Below are 25,479 nucleotides of genomic sequence, written 5' to 3'. Positions count from 1 at the left end.
ATCTGGTTCCAAACGCAAGGGCTTGCCCCCCCCCCCAAGCCAAGAAAAGGAACCACCATAAGCGAGGTTGCTGCCCTCCTCCTTTTGCACCATTGCTTCTAAATTAAACAGGTCCGGATTGGGATAAAAGAACATGGGAAAAGGCTGGATCGTGTCCGGAAGAAGGGAAAGGGGGTGTGGGGGGGAATACACACACATATATACACACACACACCACCCCATCTTTCTAAATGGCACCCCGCCCCGAACTCTCGTGGAGCGACGTGTCTTGGCTCGGCTCTACAAGACTCTGCCTTTGGCTTTCGGGGAGCAAGTGCTTGCCTTCCTTTCCTCCTCTTAACAGCTCCTGGTCTGAGTTTGTAGGCTTTGAACACACAAACACACCAGCCCAGCAACGAGAACAACAACAACAACAACAACAAAACCCCGCTCCTCCTGCCTTCCCGCTACTACGAACGCCGCAAGGGCGAGAGAAGACCATTCCCTTTGGTAGATAAGACTGGCTCTAGCAGCTTGTTCAGCGAGTGGGAGTCGGTCTCAGTCGGACCTGTGTATGTGACTGGGCGTGCGGGGGCGCAGAAAGGATAATTGGGAATGAAGGGTTCACACTGATTCACACGGAACTTTTTAAATCGCCTCACCACCACTCGAACACACACGGATATTCTCTCTCTCTCTCCCTCTCTCTCTCTCTCAGACACAGACAGACACACACACACACATTAGGAGACCGCCCACCGCCTAAGACCCCATAGATTTAAAGAGAGACTGCATTCAGAGCCTGACGTTCATTCAATACGGAGACATAAGTAGGCTGTCTAACTGGCGTGCTCTTTCGGTTCCCTCGTCTTACTACCGCTGCCACCTGAGGTTGCCTTCTGTTTTCGCTGCGGGGGAAATTACTGAGGATGTTAAATCAGAGAATCTTTCCCGGCACGGTTTTACTCCTGATGTTTTTCTGCCAATTCACGGAGGATCAAACAGCAGAGGGTAAGATGCAGTTTATTTCTTTATGGGCAGATGTGCCCTATCTATCTATCTATCTATCTATCTATCTATCTATCTATCTATCTATCTATCTATCTATCTATCTATCTATCTATCTATCTATCTATCTATCTATCTATCTATCTATCTATCTATCTATCTATCTATCTAATCTCATCAGAGCTCCATTGGATGAATTGACTACGAAAGTAAGGTTGCAACCCTAAACATACATCTTAAGTCTCACTCAACTCACTGGGACTTGAACATTTTGGAGTAAACGCGGGCTTAGGATCGCGCTGTCCGGGCGACTTTGCACTAATATGCAGACGCGATGGGGAAACCCCTGTTTCGTTGGATGCTTTGGGAGGAGGCTAGAGGAAAACATCATCATGACCAACATAATCTTCATTATAGTCTCAGTCACCTTCATCATGATTAGCCCTAATGTTGTCAATAACTTTAATACTATATATCTCAACTTGCATCGTTACCACGCTGCTGCCTGGAGTGCAATGCCTGTTAAGAACTTTTCGGAGTTCGACCACCAAGGATATCTGGTTTCCAATGTGGGTGTGTGGGTGTATTTCCGTTGCTAAAATCGAAGACACCCCCCTCCCCGACGGTCTTGAAGGCATCTTACTCTTCTGGCTCACCCTTCCAGAAGAAAACAGACTTTTCTTCAAGTTTGGAAAATGTTATTTGCGCTCCTGCTCTCCTCTAATGTTATGTCATTCTGTGAGTGGAGCAATCTTAAACGCGTCTATCAGAAGTAAGCCCCACTGAGTGCTATGGTGTTTACTCCAGGTGAATGAATGTGTGTTGGACTGCAGCTTTTGGGGTGCATTTTAAAAAAAATCTAAACACGCATATCTTTAACTTAAAGCGTCCTTCTCCCAACCCCGATAATCGTTCGCAATGGAAACCAGTAGTTTAGGTGACTGAGAAAGTTCTACAGTTCGTTGCTGTTTTATTAATACTGTAATTCTCGCTACCCTGGTACTCTATTTTAATCTTAGGCAGAAGGTAGTGAGTGGAAAGGCGTTCTTAACCGATAGGAGGAGGAGGAGGACAGTGGTGATGGTGGTGGTGGTGATGATGTTTACTAATTATTATGACTATTCAATGGGTTCATTTGGGGCTTGGGGGCGGTATTGGTCCGCTTAATACTTTGTGGTCTAAAGAACCATGATCAGCTCTGAAAGGCTAGAAGAGAAGATGCCCCTTTGGTGAATCACACAAGGACCTCATCCCAACCCAAACCTCTAAATTAGCTCAAGGATCAGAGGCGGCGGAGCAGAACAGTGTCCTTGGTTCGGATCCATCCACCACAGACAAGCTGCGGTGTCGGTTTGTGAAACCCCCGTTGCTTCCCCTTCCCCGCTCACTCTCTCCAAAGCCCGTGCAAGTTGGTCGGGCTTCTTCCCTGACGCTCTCCTCCCCCCCCCCCTTGTGTCTGCGAACCCCGACTGGTGGTGTGCTCGGGCGCTCCGCTGGATCGGTCACCGAGCCCCGCGTTATTTCACTTGCGGAAATCAGGCCCCCCCCGCAAAAAAATTTTATTTTAAGATTTCGAAAGAGTGGGGTTACTACTCCTGGGCGCGCATGACCAAATCCTATACTGTGAGGTGGGGAAACGGCAAGGGGGGGGAGTGCGGGCTCTAGCATGCGCTTGGCAGAGGTCCCGTCCGTTTTGTTGTACAAACTTTCCTTTATTTATTACGTGCAAAGAAAGGAGTTGAGTTCCTAGGGGTGGAAGAATGGGGGGGCGGGGGGGCGGACGGGGAGGGTGCGTCTGTCTTTTTCTTTCTTGCCATCTCCCCCGCCCGCCCGCTCTCTTTCATAGACTCCAGCTCTTATTTCCAAACCTTGTCACGTGCAGTCAAGCGCGCGCGGCCCCCCCCACCTCCCAGCCCGTCACCAAACCCCCCCTCCCTCCCTCCTCCCCACCAGCTCCCCTACCTTCCCCATTTGGAATGATGGGAAGCGTCAAACTCGTTTGATCAGGTTGTTTGCACAGCGCTTTTCCCCCCTCTTTGGGTCCCGGCAAGTAGCTTCAGGTTATGAAACGGGACGAATAAAAAGTAAACAGTCTAGTAAAAGTCGATGAAAGCCGCACGTGCTATGTCTGGGTCACTGGTAACTGACATTGATATGGCTGGGTCTCTCTCTCTCTCTTTCTCTCTCTCTCTCCCTCCGTCTCTCCTTTTTCTGATCGCAGCTGGGAACTGCTGGCTCCGACAAGCCAGAAACGGCCGGTGCCAGGTCCTCTACAAAAATGGTCTCAGCAAAGAGGAGTGCTGTAAAACGGGCCGGCTGACCACGTCCTGGACCGAGGAGGACGTCAGCGACCACGTGCTCTTCAAATGGATGATTTTTAGCGGGGGTGCCCCCAACTGCATCCCCTGCAAAGGTGGGTGCCTCTCAGGCATCAAGCATGGTGGTTCCCCCTGCCCTGTCTCCTCTGCGCAACTTCCTGTCTGATTACAGTGCTCAGAATTTCTCGGGGTGGGGGTGGGGGATGGCTCTTAAATAGACCAAAAAGTAACTCCCCCAAAGTCTGCTCCAGACAAACTCTCATCAGCTCTAGCCAACAAAGCCAATGATGACTGGTGATGAGAGATGCAGCTGCAGACTCCTGCTCTGTAGGATGATAATAATAATAATAATAATAATAATAATAATAATAATAATAATAATAATAATAATAATAATAATAATAATAATAATAATAAATGTACTTTCAAGTCAAATGTTGACTTATGACAACCAACACTTTATAGGGTTTTCCTGGTAGAGAATACTCAGGTTTTCCATTCCCTTCTGGCCATTCCCGGGGCTGTGCAGCTTGCCCAAGGCCACACAGGCTAACTCTACTTGAGAGAGGCACAAATTCCCAGTCTCTGGCTCCTTAGCTAGATAGCTAAACCACTGATCTACCAAGTCAGCTATATAGGCATAGAAAGCTGCCCCATACCTCATTGGTTCTTCCAGCCCACAACACATAGTATTGAGGACACTATTTGACAGCGTCTTTCTAAGGTTCCAAACCATTTTTTTCTTAGCCTGCTGACCTGAAAATCATTTCATCCTGGAGACACAAGGGTAAAATGTAGGCTTTTCTTCATGCAAACTTTATTGCTGAGAAATAGCCCCCTCCCCCTAAATAGGAACATTTCTCCCAACTGCAGGCTAGGATATATGAGTCTGTAACAGATTTCAGTTTTGGAATTTTGCAGTGTCAGGAGATCAGTCATGCTACTTATGAAGTAAGATAAAGGACAGGTGAAAGTGCCCTGGCTGTGGAATTCTGGGAGCTGTAGTTTTAAAAAAGCAATCCATCCTATCATCTAGCAGGATCTTTCCCAGCATTTTATGGCAATTGAACCTATGTGTTTGTTTTTTGTTTTGCATGCATCTTCCTCCCTTCTGCTTATTATAAGAAAAGGTGTTGTTGCTATTTAAAGACATTTCTTGAGGCTCAGAAGTAAACTGCAGTGTATTGCTGCCTAATCTATGAGTCTTGCTTGGGGAAATTAGATTCATATAGAAAGTTACTCTACATAAACCCAGAGGCACCTCGGACATTGTATTTTTTAATAGGCTTTCTGACAATTTTTACCGCCTCAAGAAACAAACATTTAGCACACAATGGCTGAAATCCAGCAGTCAGTCACAACTACAGTAGACTTATTGAATGAATGGAACTTACAGAAGAGGTGACACACCAAATGCCACTGATTCAGTGGGCCTACTTCAGTTTTGACCTGCTACTCAATTACAGCTAGTATTTCCCTAACCATTTCATCTTTCATTGTTGTAAGCTGCCCAGAGACCTTTGGGTAGTGTGGGCGGCATATAAATTAATTAAATAAATAAATCTTGACCAAACTGTCTATTATTCTGGGAATGGCAGTCCAAAAAAGTAACTTTCCCCATCTTTTCTTGTGACTGGAAGCATTCACAGGAGTCTTGGATTCTGAGCCATGCTTAGAAGGAGAAAATTGCAGGGTTGGGAAAGGTTTTTAACATGTTATTCCCATAATCCCCCAGCAGTGCTTGCTGGTAGATTCTGGAAGTTACTGCTCAAAAAAGGTAACTTTTTCAAGAGTAGCAAAAGGATAGCCATTCCACCCCTTTAGCATGTATTTGGAAGGTTTATTATGTGTGTTGCTGTGCTCTGTGTTTGTGTGTGTCCAACCACACAATGTCTTTATTACAAATTAATTAGTGTGAAGTATCCAGATGTGACCTGGTGTCTCTCTGGCATAAGAATAAGGGAATATGTGGGAAGTCTTTATAGCCATATTGAAGCATCCAGCTTAGAAAAGGGAAATGTCCTGTATTCATTTCTGAGTAGAAGTCCTTTCCTGGGAATGGGCTCTTTTCTTATTTTCTGGGTAAACAATAAAATAATACCCTCTCATGTGTTGCCCATGGTTTTTTTTTTTTAAGTTGTGGTAAGAGTTCTGGATGTTATTAAAACAACCTCTGGGTTTCTGCTCCAACATCCCCCCCACCCCCACCCGCTCTGTTCTGCTCCTCTCTCAATTTCTCTTCAGAAACCTGTGAGAATGTGGATTGTGGTCCTGGGAAGAAATGTAAAATGAACAAGAAGAACAAGCCTCGGTGTGTCTGTGCTCCGGATTGCTCCAACATCACTTGGAAGGGCCCGGTGTGTGGCTTGGATGGGAAAACCTACAAAAATGAGTGTACCCTCCTGAAAGCCAGATGTAAAGAACAGCCCGAACTGGAAATCCAGTATCAAGGCAAATGCAAAAGTAGGTTTACAACAAAGCTGCTCTCTGTTACAGTGGTGGAGGGTGGTGTCTGCCTGTACAGTAACAATATAGTAAGTATTCTGATACTAACTCACAGACTTTAGCACAGTGGTGTCCAACCTTGGCCCTCCAGATGTTCTTGGACTTGAATTCCCAGAAATCCTGTCCAGCAGAGGTGGTAGTGAAGGCTTCTGGGGGCTGTAGTCTAAGAACATCTGGAGGCCAAGGTTGGACAAGCCTGCTTTAGCAGAACTACTTTGCAGGAAAACAGGCTGTGAGCTGTAGAATAATAACAGTATCAAAAATGAGAACACAAGGGAGTGTGAATACTTAAGACAGAAACATCAACAGATAAGCACAGCCTGCTAAATGCAATACCTGTAAATGTCAATAGAATGGAGATCTGATCTGCACTACATGGCAGAGTAAGTTGGTGGAATCCTGAAGTGACAGAGTAGTCTGTATTGGTGTGGATAACAAATGGGGAGAAACACTTTTAAACTAGTCCCTTAACTGGTAAAAAGAAATTGCATCATGAAGAGAAGGAATAAAGGATCTGACCTTTCCCGGCTGAGAAGATTATTGTTGGGGGATTTGGTGGTAGTTATTTTTACACACAAGAACTTTCAAAGTATGACCCCCACCCCTCAAATTCATAGAGGTCATTGTACTGTATCACAAAATCCTTCCATTCCACAGCACCAATAGATCAGTCTTACTTACAGGTAAAAAAAATGTTCACCACTTAGAGTTAGGGAAAACTACCTTTTGGACAACATATCCCAGAATCCTCTCGCACTCTTTTTGGGGAATGAGGAACAGAGTGAGGCTTTGGCAAGGTGCTGTCTATATGAGGAGCTGTCCCTCCTCCTCACTACCACTGCTTGCCAGCTGCTGCAGAGCAACTGGGAGTGTTTGCTGTTCCTCATCCTTGTTACTATTATCACTTACTTGCCCAAGGGTTGGGAAAGAATGGGTGAAAGCAGCAAAGACAGAAGTAGCAAGGTCAACATGGTCTTGGCAATGGCTTGGACCCTAGTGGGTAGACAACTTTGCCAAGCATTAACACTGCTCTTGTGTACTGGTATATAGACTAGGTGATCCCCACCTCAGGCCATGATGACAGCTCATGTGCTGTCTAATATATCACAGAACTTGGATAAGTTACTTTTTTGAACAAGCACTCTCAAACCCATCACTATCCAGCCCCAGCCAGCATGGAGGATTTTGGGGACCGCAGCCCAATTCAGCCACCTCACCCCAAATTCTTCCTATTTCCGAGTAGCTTGACATACAGAGATGGGAGAGATTATTTTCTTTAGAATGGGAGTTGCTGTAACTTTTCCAAGTGCTTGGTTATATAAAGTAATTTGAGAGTTATAATGTCGCCTGCTCACTTCCTTTTAGTGTGTTTTCATCACTGTAAATTGCCCAGAATAGTGCATCAGACTAATGGGGCGGTAGACAAACAAACAAACAAACAAACAAATGCACACCTAAACATCTTTATATCAATGTTGTTTGTGCCTCGCTTTGCCTAGTACTAGCTGATGGGGGAAGGTGGCTCCTGTTATTCACATATTGTTCTTCTGTGTTTTGTTTCAGAGACCTGTAGGGATGTTTTATGCCCAGGCAGCTCCACATGTGTGGTTGATCAAAATAATAATGCCAACTGTGTCACATGTAATCGGATTTGCCCAGAACCTACCTCCCCGGAACAGTATCTCTGTGGGAATGATGGAATAACGTATGCAAGCGCCTGTCATCTAAGGAAAGCTACTTGCCTACTTGGAAGATCCATTGGCCTCGCCTACGAAGGAAAATGTATCAGTAAGTACTATAATCCACGGAGAAGGGGCTGAGGGAATTCTATGGAGATGTTTATCTGCCTTGGAAGAAAGCTGTACTATCTGATTTTAAATTTCTGCCCTATAAGGTAGAAATAGACATTAAGTGGGACTCTTAATGTTCCCAATAATGTATCTAGTGCAGGGGTAGGTAAGATCAAGGGGTTAAGGGCCAGTTCTCCACCTTGTGTCCTTTTAAGGAGAAAGGCAAGATACAAATAGTTTAAATAAATAAACAATTCTGGGACCATTCTGTCACCTCTCGGGTTACACCAGTCCCCTAAAATGACATGATCACTTCCGATTTCATGAAAACATTTTGTTGTGGGAAACAAGGTATACAGGCAGTGTGCATCATGTTTTAAAGGTTCATGCCTTGTTTTTAAAAAGAGTCGCTGTTTCTGCAGGAACACCAATTCTATCTCCCCTCCACACCCGCAGTGAAATAAAAACAGAATAAGAACTAGCAAGGCACAATTGTGGGCATTCAAAGGGGTGCGGGGGAGGGGGTCAACAAGTGACATAGCACACACAGCATTATCCTCTGACACCTTGCCATCATTCCTCACTCACAGCATTTATTTGAGGCAACCACATCACTCTACGACATAGCTGGACTGGTTCTGGGAAAATCAGGAGGTGGATGAAGTATTTTACTCTTTCTGTGATTTAACACACACACACACACACACACACACACACACACACACACACACACACCACTGCCCCCAAGCCATTTTAACTGATATCTTCGTACCTTTTTATACACTCCCAGTCTCATTCTGCTACCCACAAATCAGCTCCCAAATATTTTCTACCTAATTTCTTGGTAAATGAAAATTTAGGAAGATGGGTTCTCCCAGAGATCTATACAGTTCAGCCTCTTTTCAAATTTGTAAGGAAAGAATAATAAGTAGAATATAGAGAGGAGTTGACTCACCAAATCCCCACTGATTTAATGGGCCTACTCTAGTTGTGAGCTACTAGCAGATTTCAGTTGCTGGTTGTTTGTAGAAGAATGTAGAGAATAGTTATGTGAAGCCCATTCTCTGGGTTCTCTGAAAATGTTAAATATTACTGTTTCAGAGCTTGGAAAAACGATGTTTTGAAAGTACAGCTGCTAGAATACCCCAGGCAATGGGGCTGACCAACTGCCCCTGCTGCCTACAAGATTTGGGGGTTATAGTCCAATAAAGAAAGGTTCCAAAGCTTTGCTGTTATTATGATCATAAGGATCATTACACCTTGCTTTATCTCATGGGGAAGCCTGCTAATGGCTATGGGGCAAAAGACATACAAGTTTACCCCATTAGGAATTCAAGAGATAGAAACAACAGGATAAAGCGATCCCCCTGAAAAGATGAGAATGCATGCCCTTTAACAGCAAAAATCAAGAACAGGTATATTTGCTATCACAGGCACATCAGAAAATGGATCCTTCCCCTACACTGAGGTGCAGAGTTCTTAAGATCAGTCAAGTTATTGTGACAGCAGAGGCTGGAAATCATGCAAGCACCTCTCTATAGTAGGATTTGTTTGTTTTAGAACATCAGTTTATATCAGTTTCCAGTCTATTGGAAACTTTGCCATCCTTCCATGGCATCCAAAATTGTCCAGTACAGTATTTTAGATTGCAACTTCCAATAATCCTCTGGTCAAGCTGACTAGAAATTCTTGGAATTGCCCTGCAGACGAGTAACCTTTCCAAGCTTTAGAAATAGACTGTGTAGGCTCCTAGAGCACAACTCAAGAGCTAGGCCTGGGGGAAGCAACTGTGTGATTGTATTGTGTGAACCTATGGCTGGATGAGTGGAAAAGTTAACCATGGAGGAGAGGGAACTACAGCTGGAGTCAGCCTGAGTGATGATGGGTGTCTGCAGTGGCCATGAGAGTACAAAATAATGTACTGTAATAACTTGTCAGGGAAAATTCCATTTCTCCAAAAGTGAATGAGACATGTTGGAACCGAAAAACCCTCTTTACTTGTTGCTATATAAACAATAAATGTGCTCTGAAACACTTAAAAATCTTTGCATGCATTTTGTAGTTATAATCCTTGCAATGCCCTGTGGGTAGGAGAGGACTATTCTCTCTCCAGCCCTCAGTTTGTCTAAGGCCACAAAATGAGTTCATGGCAGAAGTAAGACTGAAACCAGAGATTGTCTGTTTTATCCCACTGTCACTGTTCTGTAGCTGATGAAGGAAATGACCCTCTCCTTACTATTACTATTTGTCATGTATATGTCTCTTTTGATTTGCAAGGTCTTTATATACTTTGCTGTAGTTGGTCTCCATAAATGAGCCATTGGGGCGTTGCTTCCATTTTAAAAATGAGGAAGTAAGGCTAAGAAAAGGAGAGAGTCTTAAGCATAGCTTTTTTTATGAATTTCTGGCAGAGTTTCAACTCACCTGTCTGTTCCAAGACCAGCTCTCTCACAGATGACAATATAAGAGAAGTAGGACTTCAAGGTTTAGTCAGTTAATTGATTTAATAGATCTATGAGGTGATTAATGCTTTCTTTTTTATGCCCTTTCCCCAAAAGGAAAACTTGTTTAGATTAAGGCTGTAGTCCTCCATCTACTTATACAGGAGTCTTTTTCTTTCTTTCTTTCTTTCTTTCTTTCTTTCTTTCTTTCTTTCTTTCTTTCTTTCTTTCTTTCTTTCTTTCTTTCTTTCTTTCTTTCTTTCCTTCCTTCCTTCCTTCCTTCCTTCCTTCCTTCCTTCCTTCCTTCCTTCCTTCCTTCCTTCCTTCCTTCCTTTCTTCCTTTCTTTCTTTCTTTCTTTCTTTCTTTCTTTCTTTCTTTCTTTCTTTCTTTCTTTCTTTCTTTCTACCGGAGCACTGCACAATTAAAAATTATGGATGTATATGAAATATAGGTAAACATTAAAAACATATTAAAATGTAAGAACCGATTGTCATTTATGGTCCTAAAAGGAACATTGAGTCATTTCGTTCATCAGCAAGTTTGCAGTGCAATGTTTCTGGAAGTGAAGGATTCGCCAGCTGCACACTGTTGCCCAGGGGATGCCCAAATGCCCTCACAATGCTTTTCCACTCTTCAGGGAGGCTCCTTACAGGAGTAAGTTGGTTCACTGAACCAATCAGGCTTACTTTTGAATAGATATATATAGAACTGGATCGGTAGCCTGCACACTTACCTGGAAGTACATCCCACTAAATGCATTTAGAATTATCAGAAGATCTGAATGAGTGCACTGTTAATCAAGTCATTGATTTAGTAACTAAATACCTATTACAGTTAATGGATATCAATCATACTTACAATAATATCCACCCACATTAGAGGAGAGGCAAGTGGCAATGTAAATAACAAGGTGGGACAAGCCTTACATGTATGCACCATTATTGTTGGTGCTGGAGTTCACATTTTTCTGCTTGAAAAATATAATTTGTTTTACCTATAATTTTTGCCTCTGAGCAAAAGAAAATGTTTGGTCCTCCCTTCCATTCCATCTTCATGGAAACTAGAGATGGGGATGAACCGCTCTGATCAACGACTCCGTGTCCGATCCCCTCTGGCAGATACCTGCACTGCCTCCTCTGGGTGCTACCGCCGAATGGGTGCCCACTGGAAGGGGTGGGACATCAAACCACAGATCAGCTGTTAAACAAAGCATGCTGAACCACCGAACCAGTGGTTCATACCCATCTCTATGAAACCTCTCTTGATTTCACTAACAGTAAAAGAACGGGAGGGGACGATTTCTCCCATCACTTTGTTCTGTGATACCCCGCATTTTGCAGTGGTTACATTAGGAGGTACAGATTCCCTAACACTGTTGCAAAATACAGTTTTTTCCCATTTATGTGCAAGATGGGACAAACTATATTTCCTAATGTCATCAGGCATGCAACTGTAGCAGTGTGTCAGAAAGCAGCGAGAGGATATGGGAGACAGTCAAAGCTCCTTTCCATCATTCCCTACTGCTGCCCATACAGCAGCAATAAACATAGAGGGGATAAGAAATTGGTAGGGAAGAGATTAGAGGTTCACCAAAAGGGGATGGAAGAGTGATCAGTCCTGTCATGCTCTCACTTGACATTCTTAGACTTAGACTTGGAATACCTCTCCTCCTCTTCCTCAAGCCCAATTCAGAACATGATTAGTAATAGGTTTCTCCATCTTTAATAATAAAGGGGAATGTGTGCCTGTGTCTGGTTCCATCATATTTCCAAGACCCTGAAACCTGATATACGTAATAGAGAATTCCTAAGGATGTACATCACAAGCTTATTTTCTTTTAAAAACTTATTACTGTACTGTAATTCATTTCAGTTCATTAAAATCTGAATGTAGTACCAACTTCAGTCCCTAGATGGCAAACATCCCAAATCAGAAAATATGAGGGCAGTCAGAAGTGGGATTTTCATCCTTCTGAAGCAATGGGTCTGTAGAGGGCTTATAGACAGCACCAAGTGATGCTTCTCTCTCCAGGGCTCCCAGAATCTTCACATGACTAAGAGGAAGTGTTTCTGCTTCTTGCAAGGACAGTGTCAGGGAAATGAGTGTGAAGGCTGAATGAGCTCTAAAGTAGTATGAGAGACCACCAAGAAAGAAAAAGAATTAGAAAAACAAGAAAGACTACGAAATTTCTAACACAAACTGCTAATAAGCAACATCAGCACTGGTAGAGAGTATCACACAGACTGTTTTTACCAGTAACATGTAGATCAGGTTCTGTATTTCTGTACTGTAGTATTTATGTGCTGCAGGGTCAGAAGACCAACAGTCATAAGATTGAATCCACGCAACGGAGTGAGCGCCCGTCGCTTGTCCCAGCTCCTGCCAACCTAGCGGTTCGAAAGCATGCAAATGCAAGTAGATAAATAGGAACCACCTTGGTGGGAAGGTAACAGCATTCCGTGTCTAAGTCGCACTGGCCATGTGACCACGGAAGATTGTCTTTGGACAAAACGCTGGCTCTATGGCTTGGAAACGGGGATAAGCACCGCCCCCTAGAGTCGAACACGACTGGACAAAAATTGTCAAGGGGAACCTTTACCTTTACCTTTTTATCCATGTTCACAAGTGACACATTCCAGACTCATATCTATGGAACTGTATTGTGTAAAGTTGGCAAGACTGATCTGAGCAATTTGTTTTGAGTGGATATTGGTACAAATGAGTGAATGTCTTGTAGTGTCTAGAACAGAACATTTAAATGTGTGAAGGACAAATCCATAGCAATGCTCTGCTCAGGAATGAAGCTCATCACTCAGTCTTGGAGATAACACCCAACCTAAATTTAGCCTAACCTAAAAGGACTATTGCCAGTCTGAGATCTTCCTCTTGCAAACAGTAATTGGAGTGTAAATCTGGAGTAGGATTATGGCAGTTCAGACTGCAGATCTGGGTTCATATGTTTGAATGCTCCCTCATATTAATAAGTGAGATGCATGCAAATAAAATTAGAATGTCAGGGGAAAGCTAGGCTACAAGTCTTCTTTCTAATATCTGCAGGCACTTTTAAAATTTTATTTGTGTTTGGGGCAGGGAGAGATAGGGATTCAGTTTTCTTTTTTTGAAACTTTTATTCATGGGTGTGAATAAAAGAGTTGTATTTTGCACAAAAAGCTTGTATTTTGCACAAAATGTGAGGGTTTTTTGCATAAAATTCAAGTTTTGTGCAAAATATGGAAGTTCTGGAGTTTGTTTTTTTAACTGATGCTGCTGTAGACAAAAAAAATCTGTTATTTTTGCTCTTGAGTGGGGATGAAATAGCTCACAGCAGTTGACAGCTTTTTTGAGAGGGTATATCAATGTGCTGAGACATCCTTTGTGTGTCAAGTGATGTGAGCTATTCCTTACATCCTTAGAGGGAAAGCTTTCAATCACATCAGCCCATATGTGTAATCTGGCAGTGATACAGTACAGTACAATTTCATCTGCTATTTGTCAGGACTAAGCAATAAAGGCAAGTCTGAGCTGGTAGAAAGAAGATCAGGGCAAAGTAGTAACACTTGAGCAGGCATTCAAATTTCCCAAGTGGGACAAATGTATAAAGGTGTTTTCCAAGCTACTGGGAACTTTTACAGAAAACGAGGAAGATGTTATTGTCTGGAGACAAGTCCAGAAACATTCTTGCTTCCTTTCCTACTCTGCCTCATGCAACCGAAATATATTTTTCACTTGCCTTCTTTTATTATGTCATAGTGCCGTCAAACCTGATGGATTACATAGAGCTGTGATGCTGTTAATTATGTAATGCCTGGGCAGCTAGGAATACACAAGCGATTAATCTGGAAAGGAGGAAGAAAGCCAAGGGAAAGGGTGCCAAAAAAAAACCACCATAGTAGCCAAGCAAAATGTGATCAGAAAATGTAGATTTTTTAAGTAGAAAGTTCCATTTTACTGAAACTGCTGCTTTTTAATTCTCATATAGAGAAAACAGCTCTTGCATAACACATACAGTTTCTCTTGTGCCACACCAAAACTACTTCACAGTAGATGAAAAATGCTAAAATATACAAGTTATTTTTGAAAAAGTGAGCAGGAATGTACTCCTGGAGTCCTGAGATCCAGATATTTGTCAGGAAAGCACTATGTTGAATCCAGTTAACAATTATTGGGGGAGAATCTTTGGCCTCAGTTCCATTAGAACTCTCTGACACTTAATGATTCCAGCTCTTTGTAGAAGTTTTCAGACCACATGAATTCATTATACAAGTCAAATAGATTCCAAAGGAAACCTCTGCCTAAGCAAGTGTTCTTAGAAAATATTTTTACATTTAAAACAATTTTGTCTATTAACTGAAACCTCATAAAATTTTGGACACATTGTTATAAAGGAAGCCTTCTGAAACCACAACCATTTAAATGAAATCAAGCATAAAGAAGATTCTTTGTTGGGGTTTGGGTTGAGCCCTCTAAAAATGAGTGTCAATTTTTGTTTGTTTTTTGTTTGGGTTGGGTTGGGTTTGTTTGATTTGGTTAGTTGGTTGGTTTTTGTTTTTTTCAATTCTCTTTGGTTTCAAGGACTTAAGCAGAAATCAGTGAGGATATAAAATAACTTTGGCTGAATCATTCCTTAAGCTAGTTTCTTCCTATACTGTAAGACACAGCTATCTAGTTGGCTGGTAGCTTATTCCCAGCTGTTTCATTACAGTCAACATGATGATTATACAGATGGATTTTTTAAAAAATCTTACTAATTTGGCAATGTATTGCCAATTATAAATGTACTCAGTTAATTGATGTAAACAATTTAGAAAATTAATGTGGTGACAATCCTGAACTAGGTTTGTTAAATTATTACCTCCTCCTCCTCCCCCAAAAACTCTATTGAAAACATAAAAGATTCACAGATGGATTTTGGTATTAGTGTTCTGTTCCTGCAACAGTGTCTACTTAATCAGATGCATGTAACACTATCTTCAGCTGGCCAGGAATAGACAGAAAAATAAGGTAACCATTTATTATTTTATTTATTTTATAAAAATATTTTACCTCACCATTCTCCTTAAAAGGATCCAAGGTGGTGTACTACAATTAAAAGACAATATTTAAAAACTGAAAAACAGTGAGTGTACAAATATGAAAAAGGAAATATTTTAAATGGTCAATAAAATCAATACTAAAAATATATTAAAAACAATAGAGCACAACAAGCCATTTTTAAGAGCTTGAAACGAGTGACAGAGAAGGCCCTCCCTCTTCAACCATGAAACTGAAAGATCTTATCATGCAGGGGGTACAGGTTGTCACATTTTTGTTCAAATTTACATGCTTATAAAATAATCCAATATGGCCTTAGGCAAAGAATGAGATGGCACCATGTTTTGTCTCATACAGTATACAAAAGCTGACTGTCTAGGTCAGTGATTCTCATCCTTGGATCTCCAGAAATTCTTAGACTAAAACTCCCAGAAGCCTTCATCACTAGCTGTGCTGACCAGGATTTCTGGGAGCTGTAGTCCAGGAACATCTGGGGATCCAATGTTGGGAACAACTGGTCTAGGCCAACTTAGTATTTGGAGGGAAAGCTATGTGGCACACAATAATGCCATCAAAGAGACTATGGAAGAACCGCTGCGGTGCTGACACTGCTTCTCAGAATTTGGTCTCTTTATTGGTGGAGATGGCCCTGAGATAAACACAATGAGCATTTGCAGCAGGAGTAACTGAGGGGAAAAAACACTTCCCCTGGTGTTATTATACTAAAATGACACCAGTGATGAGAAACAAATTCCCATTTGGTCAGTTGATGCCCTTGTTGTATCACAGTAGGCTACAAAAGCATATTTTCCAAATGCCTTAGGAGGTTTGCCTTACGGTATCTGGGTCTTCTGCCATTTATTTTTTAAGTGAGGGTGATGGTGCACTTCCGATGTTACAAAATGCATTTTCCCTCCAGGAAAAGAAACAAGTATGGCTTTTCTCCCTCCTCTGCCTACCTTTCCCTTAGGAACCCCTGTTCTGTTGTTTTGGCCCCCTCCCGTGTTTTCAAGATGAAGGAGAGAGTTCTTTGTAGTAAAAATTAATGGTGTATAATATTGTGCCAGTGCTGGCAGCTGAGCTGACCAGTGTCAACTCATCAGCTTGTGGGGGAATGGTTGTACTGGCAGAAGTCCACTTCTCCTGACCTCGAAAAGTTGTGTTTCGCAAGAAGTCATGTAGTCCAGTTCTAAGTATGTTTACTCTGGGGTAATTAATTCCTTACAGGCTTCGTTCCGACTTGCCCACTTAAATAGCAGAAATGAGGGGAAGGGGAGTGAACAGATTATATTTCGGTCATTTTGAAGGTTAAAAAGGAGGTACAACAGTCAGTGCTATCCTATGCATTCTCTTTTGCACTTAATCACACACACACACACACACATTCTCTCTCTGTCTGTGTCTGTGTGTGTGTGTGTGTTCAGGGCGTACTTATTTCAACACTGGCAATAAGATAGGCCCATTGTCATTTCTTGTTACTGCAGCTAAAGTAACTTTATGGCCTTAGAACACAGGGATGACTTTTAAGCTCCACCACCAACAAAAACTAAGCAGAATAGGAGGCCCAGGCTCTTTTGCCTTGCGCCTCATATTTCTCAGTCGCATTTACAGAAAACACTCCCGTCTTTGAGCTGAAAATTTCAGCTGTCTCCACAAACAACTTTCATCAGTGGTGTTCAAGAACCTACCATCTGCCACAAAACCAAGAGACAACTTGTGACTTCTGGAGCCCTAATCTCTCTCTCACACGCAAACCACCTCCTGATACCAGGACTAGCTTGCTATTTTCTCTTGCCTGTGACAGAGGACATGATGGCAGTCTTTTCTAGATACAGACACCAAGAGGAAGCACAGCTCAACACTGTCAATGGGACATCATATTCCACAACACTCAAGAACAGAGGCTGGCTATGGGGAAGCTTGCTCATCAAGCTGCACAACACATACAGCCTAATGGGGTAGGGATGAAAAAGTCTGAGGTGTTCTCCCACTGTCAACAGAATCACTTCCATCTGAGGCAGTTTATTTATTTATTTATTTATTTATTTATTTATTTATTTATTTATTTATTTATTTATTTATTTATTTATTTATTTATTTATATGCCACCCACTCTACCCAAAGGTCTCTGGGCAGCTTACAACAATTAAAATTCAATACAATAAAATATAAAATGATTAAAATACAATTAAAATACGATTAAAATACAATTAAAATTGCCATCATCAAGACCCACAGTTAATGTTATTTCAATTAAAAGCCTTCTGGAACAGGAAGGTTTTGACCTGGCGCCGAAATATCATCAGTGTCGGCGCCAGATGAATTTCAGTCAGGAGGGCGTTCCATAGTCTGGGAGCAGCTGCCAAGAAGGCCCTTTGTCTACAAGCCATCCCTCTTACCTCCTTGAGGGACGGCTCTTTCAAAAGGGCCCCCTGACTAGATTTTAACAGCCGGGTAGGCTCATATGGAAGGAGGCGGTCCTTCAAGTATCCAGGGCCCAAGCCTATGCTACCTAATGGAAGGGCTAGACGTCCCTGTTGTCAGCAAGAGATTATTGATTGTTATTTTGATTCTTGCTTGTCCTTTTCTTTGTTTCTCTTACCTCTGCCTTCCTTCCTTTCCCTTAAAAAATGAAAATGTTTTCTAGAGGCCAAATCCTGTGAAGACATCCAATGCAGCACCGGGAAGAAATGTTTGTGGGATTTTAAAGTGGGCAGAGGACGGTGTGCCCTTTGTGATGAGCTGTGCCCTGAAAGCAAATCAGATGAAGCCGTCTGTGCCAGCGATAACACCACTTACCCAAGCGAGTGCGCCATGAAGGAAGCAGCCTGTTCCCTGGGCGTGCTTTTGGAAGTAAAGCACCCAGGATCTTGCAACTGTAAGTGAGATTTTTAACTTTGCCAAGAACATTAATCTTCTGAAGGCCAAAAAAACAAAACAAAGCAAAACCCAACCACCAAACTCTAGAATAGTGAAGATTGACGCTGTTAGTGAACCTGAAAGGGAACTGCATATAAGGGAGATCTTATATAGAAAGATTGTATCTATTATACGGACATCTTGTGCTTGCTATAATGCAATGGATAGTCAACAGTGAATGTTTCGGGGTGCCTTTTCTCATTATAGGATAGGGTTTGTTTAACACCAGAGGGTTGCCTTAAATGCATCTTTTTAGCTATTTCCTGCCCTCTCCCCTTAATATTGTTTGCTTAAGTGTGCATTGCTGTTTGCTATATTAACACTCGGGCTACAACCTAATCGCACCCTCCCTCCAAACCCTTCCTCCACCCCCACCCCACCCCACCCCGAAACTAGCTTAACACTTAACCATGTGGGCTACTGTCATATTGCAGTTGCCTTTGAATGAAGGACTCAAAAAAAAAAAAAAGAAGCAATTTAAAGACCTAGAACACAAGAGCACTTTTTATCTAATTTCAGGAATCTGCCAATAAAACCTGAGCCATTGAGTCTTCAGAACTTGCTGCAGTTATGACTTCATAAATTATGTAATGCACACACAGAGAGACACACAAACACACATGCAACAACAGCAACAACAACAAAAACTTTATTGCATAACAGCAGATGCCAAAGCACATCAAGCCACGCTTAAAAACAAATGCAACACTCTCTTATGGCTGTGCAGGGGGCTTTGAACGCATGCACTTAGCTGCTGCTTCGCTGTTGTTGTCCGTATTTAAACAACAGCTCCCCTGTATTCTCCTATCTAGCCATTAATGAAGATCCTGAGGACGAGGAAGAAGAGGATGACCAGGACTACAGCTTTCCTATATCTTCCATTCTAGAGTGGTAAAACTTCCATCCCTTTTGGAACAGCCATTGGGCAAGAAATACAAATGTCCATACTGTACATACGTGTATGCTTATTTATTTGGGGAAGAAAAAAGTATACATATAGTTGGATCTTGTAGACATTTATTTATACTGTGTCATGTTTTATAATTTATACATAAAATGTCTGATTGACTGTACACCTTTTTTTGGAAGAAATTTAATCGTTATGGGATGAGCAGTGTTATTTATTGTGAGGTCTCTTGCTTGTAAAGTAAAGCTTTTTTTTTTCTTGTAAACTATAAATCCATTCCTTAGAGCTTAACACCTCTCCTGGTCACAATTCTCATCTCCTTGTTTTTGCTGACGTTAACTCTTTTCCACTTTAACAAACATTGCATGTCAGTTTCTGTTACATTCTTATTTATTGCATTTTTTTCTTGCCGGTTCTGTACATACATACATAATCCCTTGGATATTTGTTTACAAGGAATCTTGACTGACCAAAAGGCGCTGTAAACTGACTTAACTATATATTTGGGGTGCATTGAGGCCATCTCTAAGAAAACCTCTTCCCCTTGGTTATGTTCTTCTTTTGATTGTACTAAGGTGATCTCAAAGTACTGGACATTTATACTGTACTATGAGAATCCAGACCCAAAGATTGGATTATGAAGGCTGTTAATAGCTATAGTATGTTGCTAAATGCCATGAGAGCATTTTTCAAACAAACAAGCATTGTCACAAACATCAGTGTTTCTACCAGGTCTGTCTTTACCACAGTTCCATTGTTTTAAAAAAAAACTTTTATTTCTCATTCAAAAAGTTCACAGATTATTATATCAAAGCTTTATCAGTTCAAGTTTCTTGATTTTCATAATACTTTTTTTCTGAGGCAATTTTATATTTTCAAACATGGCGAGTTAAATATAAATTCATTTAAATATATAGTTTTGTACTTTTCTACCATGTAAATGTGCAATGTATATAAAAGTTATAATGTGTATTTGTAAATAAATTATGAGTGAAAAAAAATAAAAAACGGATTTCTCTCCCACTTATACATATATGACCTACATACGTTTATAGGCTTTGATTGCTGTTTGCTTCATGTCACTGCCAGGTATGTTTTTTTTAACATGGAGAAGGTTGTTTCTTCAATCATGACTTTCAATGGATTCAGAACAAGCAGAGAATTATTTCATGTCCCACAGCATGCTTTGAAGGTGCATAGTAACTTTGCTAAAGCAAAGCAAATATAACTTTGCTTAGTCTCTGAACAGAAGACCAGGAGTAAACTAGATTGCATGATACTTTCCACTTCTGTGATTATGAAAGAAAGGTGGAATTCAAGATGGCATATGATGGTGTACAATAAGATGAAGAGGTAAAAAAATACCCCCAAATCTAAAACCACTAAAGGATGGGCTCCATCAAAGAGTGGGTCTAGATCAGTTCTGAATTTATACATTTACTTGGACACCTACGGTGAGTAGCAGTACCCTGCATAAGACCAGGCAGAGAAGATGTCATAAGCAGAAAAATAGTGGTGGTGATTAGCTTTCAAGAATGGAAGTAGGCTAGTAAAGTTTCTTGAGCGCTAGTGACTTTGGTAGACTAAGTTGCATGGCTAGAATATTTACTCCAGGGCTAGTCAGCATCATAGTGAATTTCACAGCTTCCTACTCCCAGCTATGTTACCTATAAAAATGTTCAATTTTACCCCATGAGGCTACATTAGTGGTGAACACTGCCAGAGACGGGAGCAAAACTGTGATGGGACAAATTCACATAGTGCATTCCCATAGTAGGAAATTGCTATGGAGATTAGCATCCTTCCATCACAAGATAAAGACCTGCTCCAAGCCATACTACACCTGAGGAAATTAAATCTGAACCTCAACAAAATGATGTGGTTTTAAAAAAAAAAGAGGATCAGAAGTAATGTAGGAAAAAAGGGACCGAAAAAAGTTCTTTGTTGTCTAAAAAAGTGCTCAAGAACCAACTGTTTGTCCTTTTTGTCTATCACATATTCATCCTTAATGGATTCCTTAAAGGAACATTCTCAACAGCAGCACTGTAAATATTTTTATTTTGGTGCAAATACATTTTTAGAGTCTAGAAGACTCTACCCCAACTTCATTCCAGTGTCCCATATCGAGATATTGGTGAACTGATTTAATGCAGATGTTAGGGCGGTGATTCCTAACCTTGGGTGAGCCACGTGTTCTTGGACTGCAACTCCCTGAAACGCTGGCCAACACAGCTGGTGGTGAAGGCTTCTGGAAATTGTAACACTGGTCTACTCACAGTTGGGAACTACTGGATTAGAGTGTTGGAGTAGCAGCAGTTCAAAGTCCCATTCCACCATAAAACTAATCTTGGGCCAGACACCTTCCCTCAGACCAGCCTAACTCACAGGGTTGTTGTGGGGATAAAATGAGTGTCAGAGCAGGGGATAAGACTCACACATATCACCTTGATCTCCTTGGAAATAAGATACGAATATAGCAACCAAATGCTATAATATCACCACCCCTCTTCCATCCTCCTGTCAAACCTATAAAACCTCAGTGCAGTTGCAGGCTTACTCTGAAGTTCTGGGAACCCACCCTCTCAACACTAAAAATATAGTAACAATTTTATTTGCTGCCCTTTTGTAACAAATCTGGCGCCTGATGTGACTGCCTCATTCTGCCTAACAAGTATCTGCCCCAGTTTAATCCAGCATCCTGTTTCCAACAGTGAATGAGCATATCTTTCAAGGAAACTAACAGTTGGGAACTGAAAGCTTTATTTTCTGTGTCACTCTGCATGTTTTGGAAGCAATGCACATTGCTTCCAAATTCTGAAGACTGCATATAGTCATCATGACCAGCAGCCATGACTTTATATGACCTCCCCTTTAAGATGGCTAAAATTGTGTTGATAATTATCATCTTGTGACATCTTACAATACAGTAATTCTATGTTTTATGTGGATGTCCTTTCTTTTTTCTGTTCTGGATCTCCTGCCACTCAGTTTGCACTGATTATGACCACAATTTCTTGTGGCACAGAGTTTGGGGACATTCCACAAGTGACTGTTTCCATTTAATATATAGTGCATGTAGAGGCACTTTACAGAAGAACATATGTTAGTAAGAAAACTGATCATGCTGAGAACTGTAGGCCATAGATCACAGAACAGTAATCCAAGAAAGGATCTTTTCCGAACTTTGAAGCAGAGCGATATTTTGAGGAGTTTACCATCTATAACAGTCTAATTCCAAATTTGCTTAATCAGAAAAAAAGACTTGTCAGTGACAGTGACTGTGACTCCATTTTAAGTGTGCATGTGATGGTAGTCTAAATTATGCAGTCCATTCCATTATGCAAACCTTTTCTGCATCTGAAAACAAAGCATTGGGGTTTGGGTAAGAAGCTTGGAGCTTGTGGAAACATTGCCTCAATCAAACCCTGGACACGGTTCTCATTTGGAAAAAACTTCCAGAATAGTACTTCAAAAAAGTAACTTCTCATCTCTGAACTGCTTGGGGCATGCTAATATGGTACAGCTCTGGTAGGTCCTTTTTCAGTCTGGATGCAGGATTCACAACTCTTGGACACTGAGCTACAGTGAGGAAGAACAAGAGCAAACAATCTACCATATTTTTTCCATGTATGAAATGACACATTTTCCTAAAATAACTAGAGGGAAAATTGAGTGTTGTTTTATACACAGAAGGAAGCAGTCGCGTGCATGCTTGGGCGCCTCTTCCTGCTGCCGCTGCTGCCCAATTGCCTCTTCCAGAGCTCATGGCTTGTCCCGTCTGGTGGCCCCGAGGCGGCAGCAGCAGGAGGCAGAGGCAAAGGAGCATTCACATGCGCTTGGGCACCTCTTGCTGCTGCCTTCCCAGCCCATCTGATCACCACCTCCACTGAGACTGAGGGGCTCAGCTCCCATTGCCGCCTTGTCCCCTCCGGTGGTGGGGGCAGGAGGAGGCAGAGGCGGAGGCAATCAAACACCAGCGCGCACTCGGGTGCCTCTTCCTGCCGCCGCCGCCAGATCACCTCCTCCCACAATCTCCTTAGGGCAGTGGACAAGGCAGCGACATGAGTTGGAGGTGAGCCTCGGCAGTCGCAAGGGAGGAGGCAATCAGGCGGGCAGCGGAGACAGCAGCAGCAGGAGATGGAGGTGGAGGAGCAGTTGCCCATTAAATGCTCCTCTGATTGCTCCTCCATCAAGGGTCAAAATTAGGGGGGCATTTTATACATTGGGGGGTCGTATACATGGTAAAAATACGGTACTTCCTGTCAGGCTCAGAGAGTGACAGGAATGGCCAAGACTGGCCCATCTATTAGGTAGAGTGAAGCAACTGCCTCAGGCACATGACGAGGTGCCATAGCAACAGAATCCTGGGCTCTTAAATCAGCTTCCCTACCTCAGGTAAAATGGAGAGCACTTTCTGCATTGCCAGAGTTGAGGTGAGATTTAGCTGCTTGTCCAGCTACTTTCTGTACATGTAATGTGGATCATATGCCAACACAAGTTTCATTTGCAAATATGATTATGCAGGCACAAAGGTATGTGTGGATCTCATTTCTGGAAGACTAACGTGATTTCAACAAGTGATAGTATACTACTGATAGCAGCTAGTTTGATCTGTGCTAGAGTTATCTGCAATCCTTATTTGATTCTTAGCTCAAAAGTTGCTCTGTTCTGTTTCTGAAGAGTAATGATGCAGACAGAAGAGGACACTGACAGAAAGAAAACCCTTCTCTTCCAAAAGAAATTAAGGCAAACAAGTCAGAAAGTCTTCCCCCCAACTCTCACTCATTCCCCTTCCCCCATATTTTACATATCTCTTATTTGCTCAAAGTACAGCATGCAAATTAAACCTTCACCCTGCTTGACCACAACAAATGATACTGAACTGAGCTGAGCTGCAACTTTATCCAATGAGCATTTCAATATTTCATAGTCCTCTTGGCCACACGGAGGTGGATGAATAAATCCCAAAGAGAAGGGGGAAATATGCATGAAAGTCTATGGCAACTGAGTACTAGCAAAAAAAGATTCTGCCGGAGAAAAAGTAACATTCATTTCAGGGTACAGTTTGCATTGCATTGTATAGAGCTAAACATGCATTGTGAAATTTCACATGGCTTTCATTCATTCATTCATTCATTCATTCATTCATTCATTCATTCATTCATTCATTCACTTTGTATACCACCCCATTAGGGCAAACGCTCTTTGGGTGGTTCATAACACATCAAATCACTTTAAAATCAACAATACAAAATACCACAAAATAAATAAATAAAACCCTGTCACTAGCTTTTTAAAAAAACAAACAAACCCAACTTTGAATAGAATTAAACAAATTTAAAACAAATTTGGACATCTCAGGGCAGTGGTTAAAAGCACTTAAAGGCAGCTTTTAAAAAATTCTGTTTTTGCTAATTTCCTAAAAACTGGGATGGGTGGCATCTGACAAACCTCTGTTGGAAGCTTGTTCCAGTAGGAAGGAGCCACGGCCCACGAAAGCACAGTTTCTGGTGTTAGCTCTTTAGTAGAACGTTTTGATGCAGAACAATACATACTTGTGAAATGCCAGTGTAAGGTCTTTGAAAGTAAGACATCCATAAGAGTCAATGACAAATTCAGTGTTTATTTAAGTATGAATTAAGTATGAATTGTATGACTATACAATCGCTAGTAAAACATGTGATTTTGAAGTTTTTTTCTAGAATTAAAGCTGGTTACATTAGAAGCAATAGTGGGCTGGGAGCTGATAATTAATGTGGTCTCTATCAAGGAAAAGAATAAAAGAGAAAGTTTGTAGAGTTAGAGATAAAACACAAAGGGGATGTTGTGTGTAATAAATCCTAATATGCAGGGAATTCTGAAGGTGATGTTAATGCTCCCAAGTGAAAGACAACACGCCCTCCATCAAAATTAAATAAATATACCCTAAACAGACAAAAACAAGACAAAAACGAAAAAAAGAAGACTGCTTGAAGAAGTCGACTTGTCCACGAAAGCTCACATTAAAATATAACAGTTAGACTTTAAGGTGCCACAATCTTAAATTCGTCTTCTTCTTCTTTTCATTTTTTCCTGTTTTTACCTGATGTGCTAGCGCAGACTACCTCTTCAAGAAACCCAAGCAGAGATACCAGAGTTTGGAAAAATTACTTCTTGTGGTTTGTGAGGGCTCACCTTTAGGCTCCTTCCGTTGTTCAAATAAATCAGGAGATTTTTGTGATTTTGAAAAAGGTGTGATGTTTATTGGAGTATTTAACAAATAACCAGTATCAATGAAATTGTTCCAACGCTTCTCTCCTTCTGACAATGGGTCAGTCAGGGGTTTCCATTCTTCAACTAGAAACGGGGTTCCTTCACCCGCGTTCCATGGACCCAGCCAGTCTATAGATGTATTCGGGTTCATCGTCTGTCCTGCTTCTCCTTCAAGCAGGGGAACAGTGTTGTTGTCCTGGTCATCCACTCACACGTAGAGTCCGACGGGTGTGCGGGTCGCCCAGGGTCCTCCTTGTAACCCTTCCTCCTCATCTTGCTCACCCTCCATTCTAGCCTTCCTCTTCTTTCTTTCTCTTTCTCTTTCTCC

At 41.7% G+C, this 25,479-nt stretch overlaps 1 protein-coding gene across 2 annotated transcripts; it reads left to right on the top strand.

The window, feature by feature from the left end:
* The first annotated feature begins 536 nt into the window (after window positions 1-536).
* FST (follistatin) lies at window positions 537-19,907 on the top strand. 2 transcript variants are annotated; one of them, XM_020783654.3, is made up of 6 exons: window positions 537-990; window positions 3,209-3,400; window positions 5,550-5,768; window positions 7,374-7,598; window positions 17,721-17,951; window positions 18,805-19,907. In XM_020783654.3, the coding sequence occupies exons 1-6, from the start codon at window positions 909-911 to the stop codon at window positions 18,885-18,887; spliced, it is 1,032 nt and encodes a 343-aa protein (XP_020639313.1). In that variant the 5' UTR covers window positions 537-908; the 3' UTR covers window positions 18,888-19,907. The 2 variants fall into 2 exon arrangements, with proteins under 2 accessions (XP_020639313.1, XP_020639314.1); XM_020783655.3 differs by having other exon boundaries at window positions 618-990; window positions 18,512-19,907.
* Window positions 19,908-25,479: the final 5,572 nt, after the last annotated feature.

The sequence above is a fragment of the Pogona vitticeps genome, chromosome 2 (genome assembly GCF_051106095.1).
Source record: "Pogona vitticeps strain Pit_001003342236 chromosome 2, PviZW2.1, whole genome shotgun sequence".
In the NCBI taxonomy this organism is placed as follows: Eukaryota; Metazoa; Chordata; class Lepidosauria; order Squamata; family Agamidae; genus Pogona; species Pogona vitticeps.
Note: the sequence above shows the minus strand (reverse complement) of the source record. Positions and strands in the feature narration are given on the sequence as shown.

What these genes read in the sequence shown, in the direction of transcription:
- FST (XM_020783654.3), top strand. Translation starts at nt 909, where the DNA reads ATGTTAAATCAGAGAATCTTTCCCGGCACGGTTTTACTCCTGATGTTT. An exon ending in CAACTGCATCCCCTGCAAAG is followed by an intron (nt 3,401 to 5,549) that starts GTGGGTGCCTCT and finishes ATTTCTCTTCAG; the next exon opens with AAACCTGTGAGAATGTGGAT. An exon ending in GTATCAAGGCAAATGCAAAA is followed by an intron (nt 5,769 to 7,373) that starts GTAGGTTTACAA and finishes GTTTTGTTTCAG; the next exon opens with AGACCTGTAGGGATGTTTTA.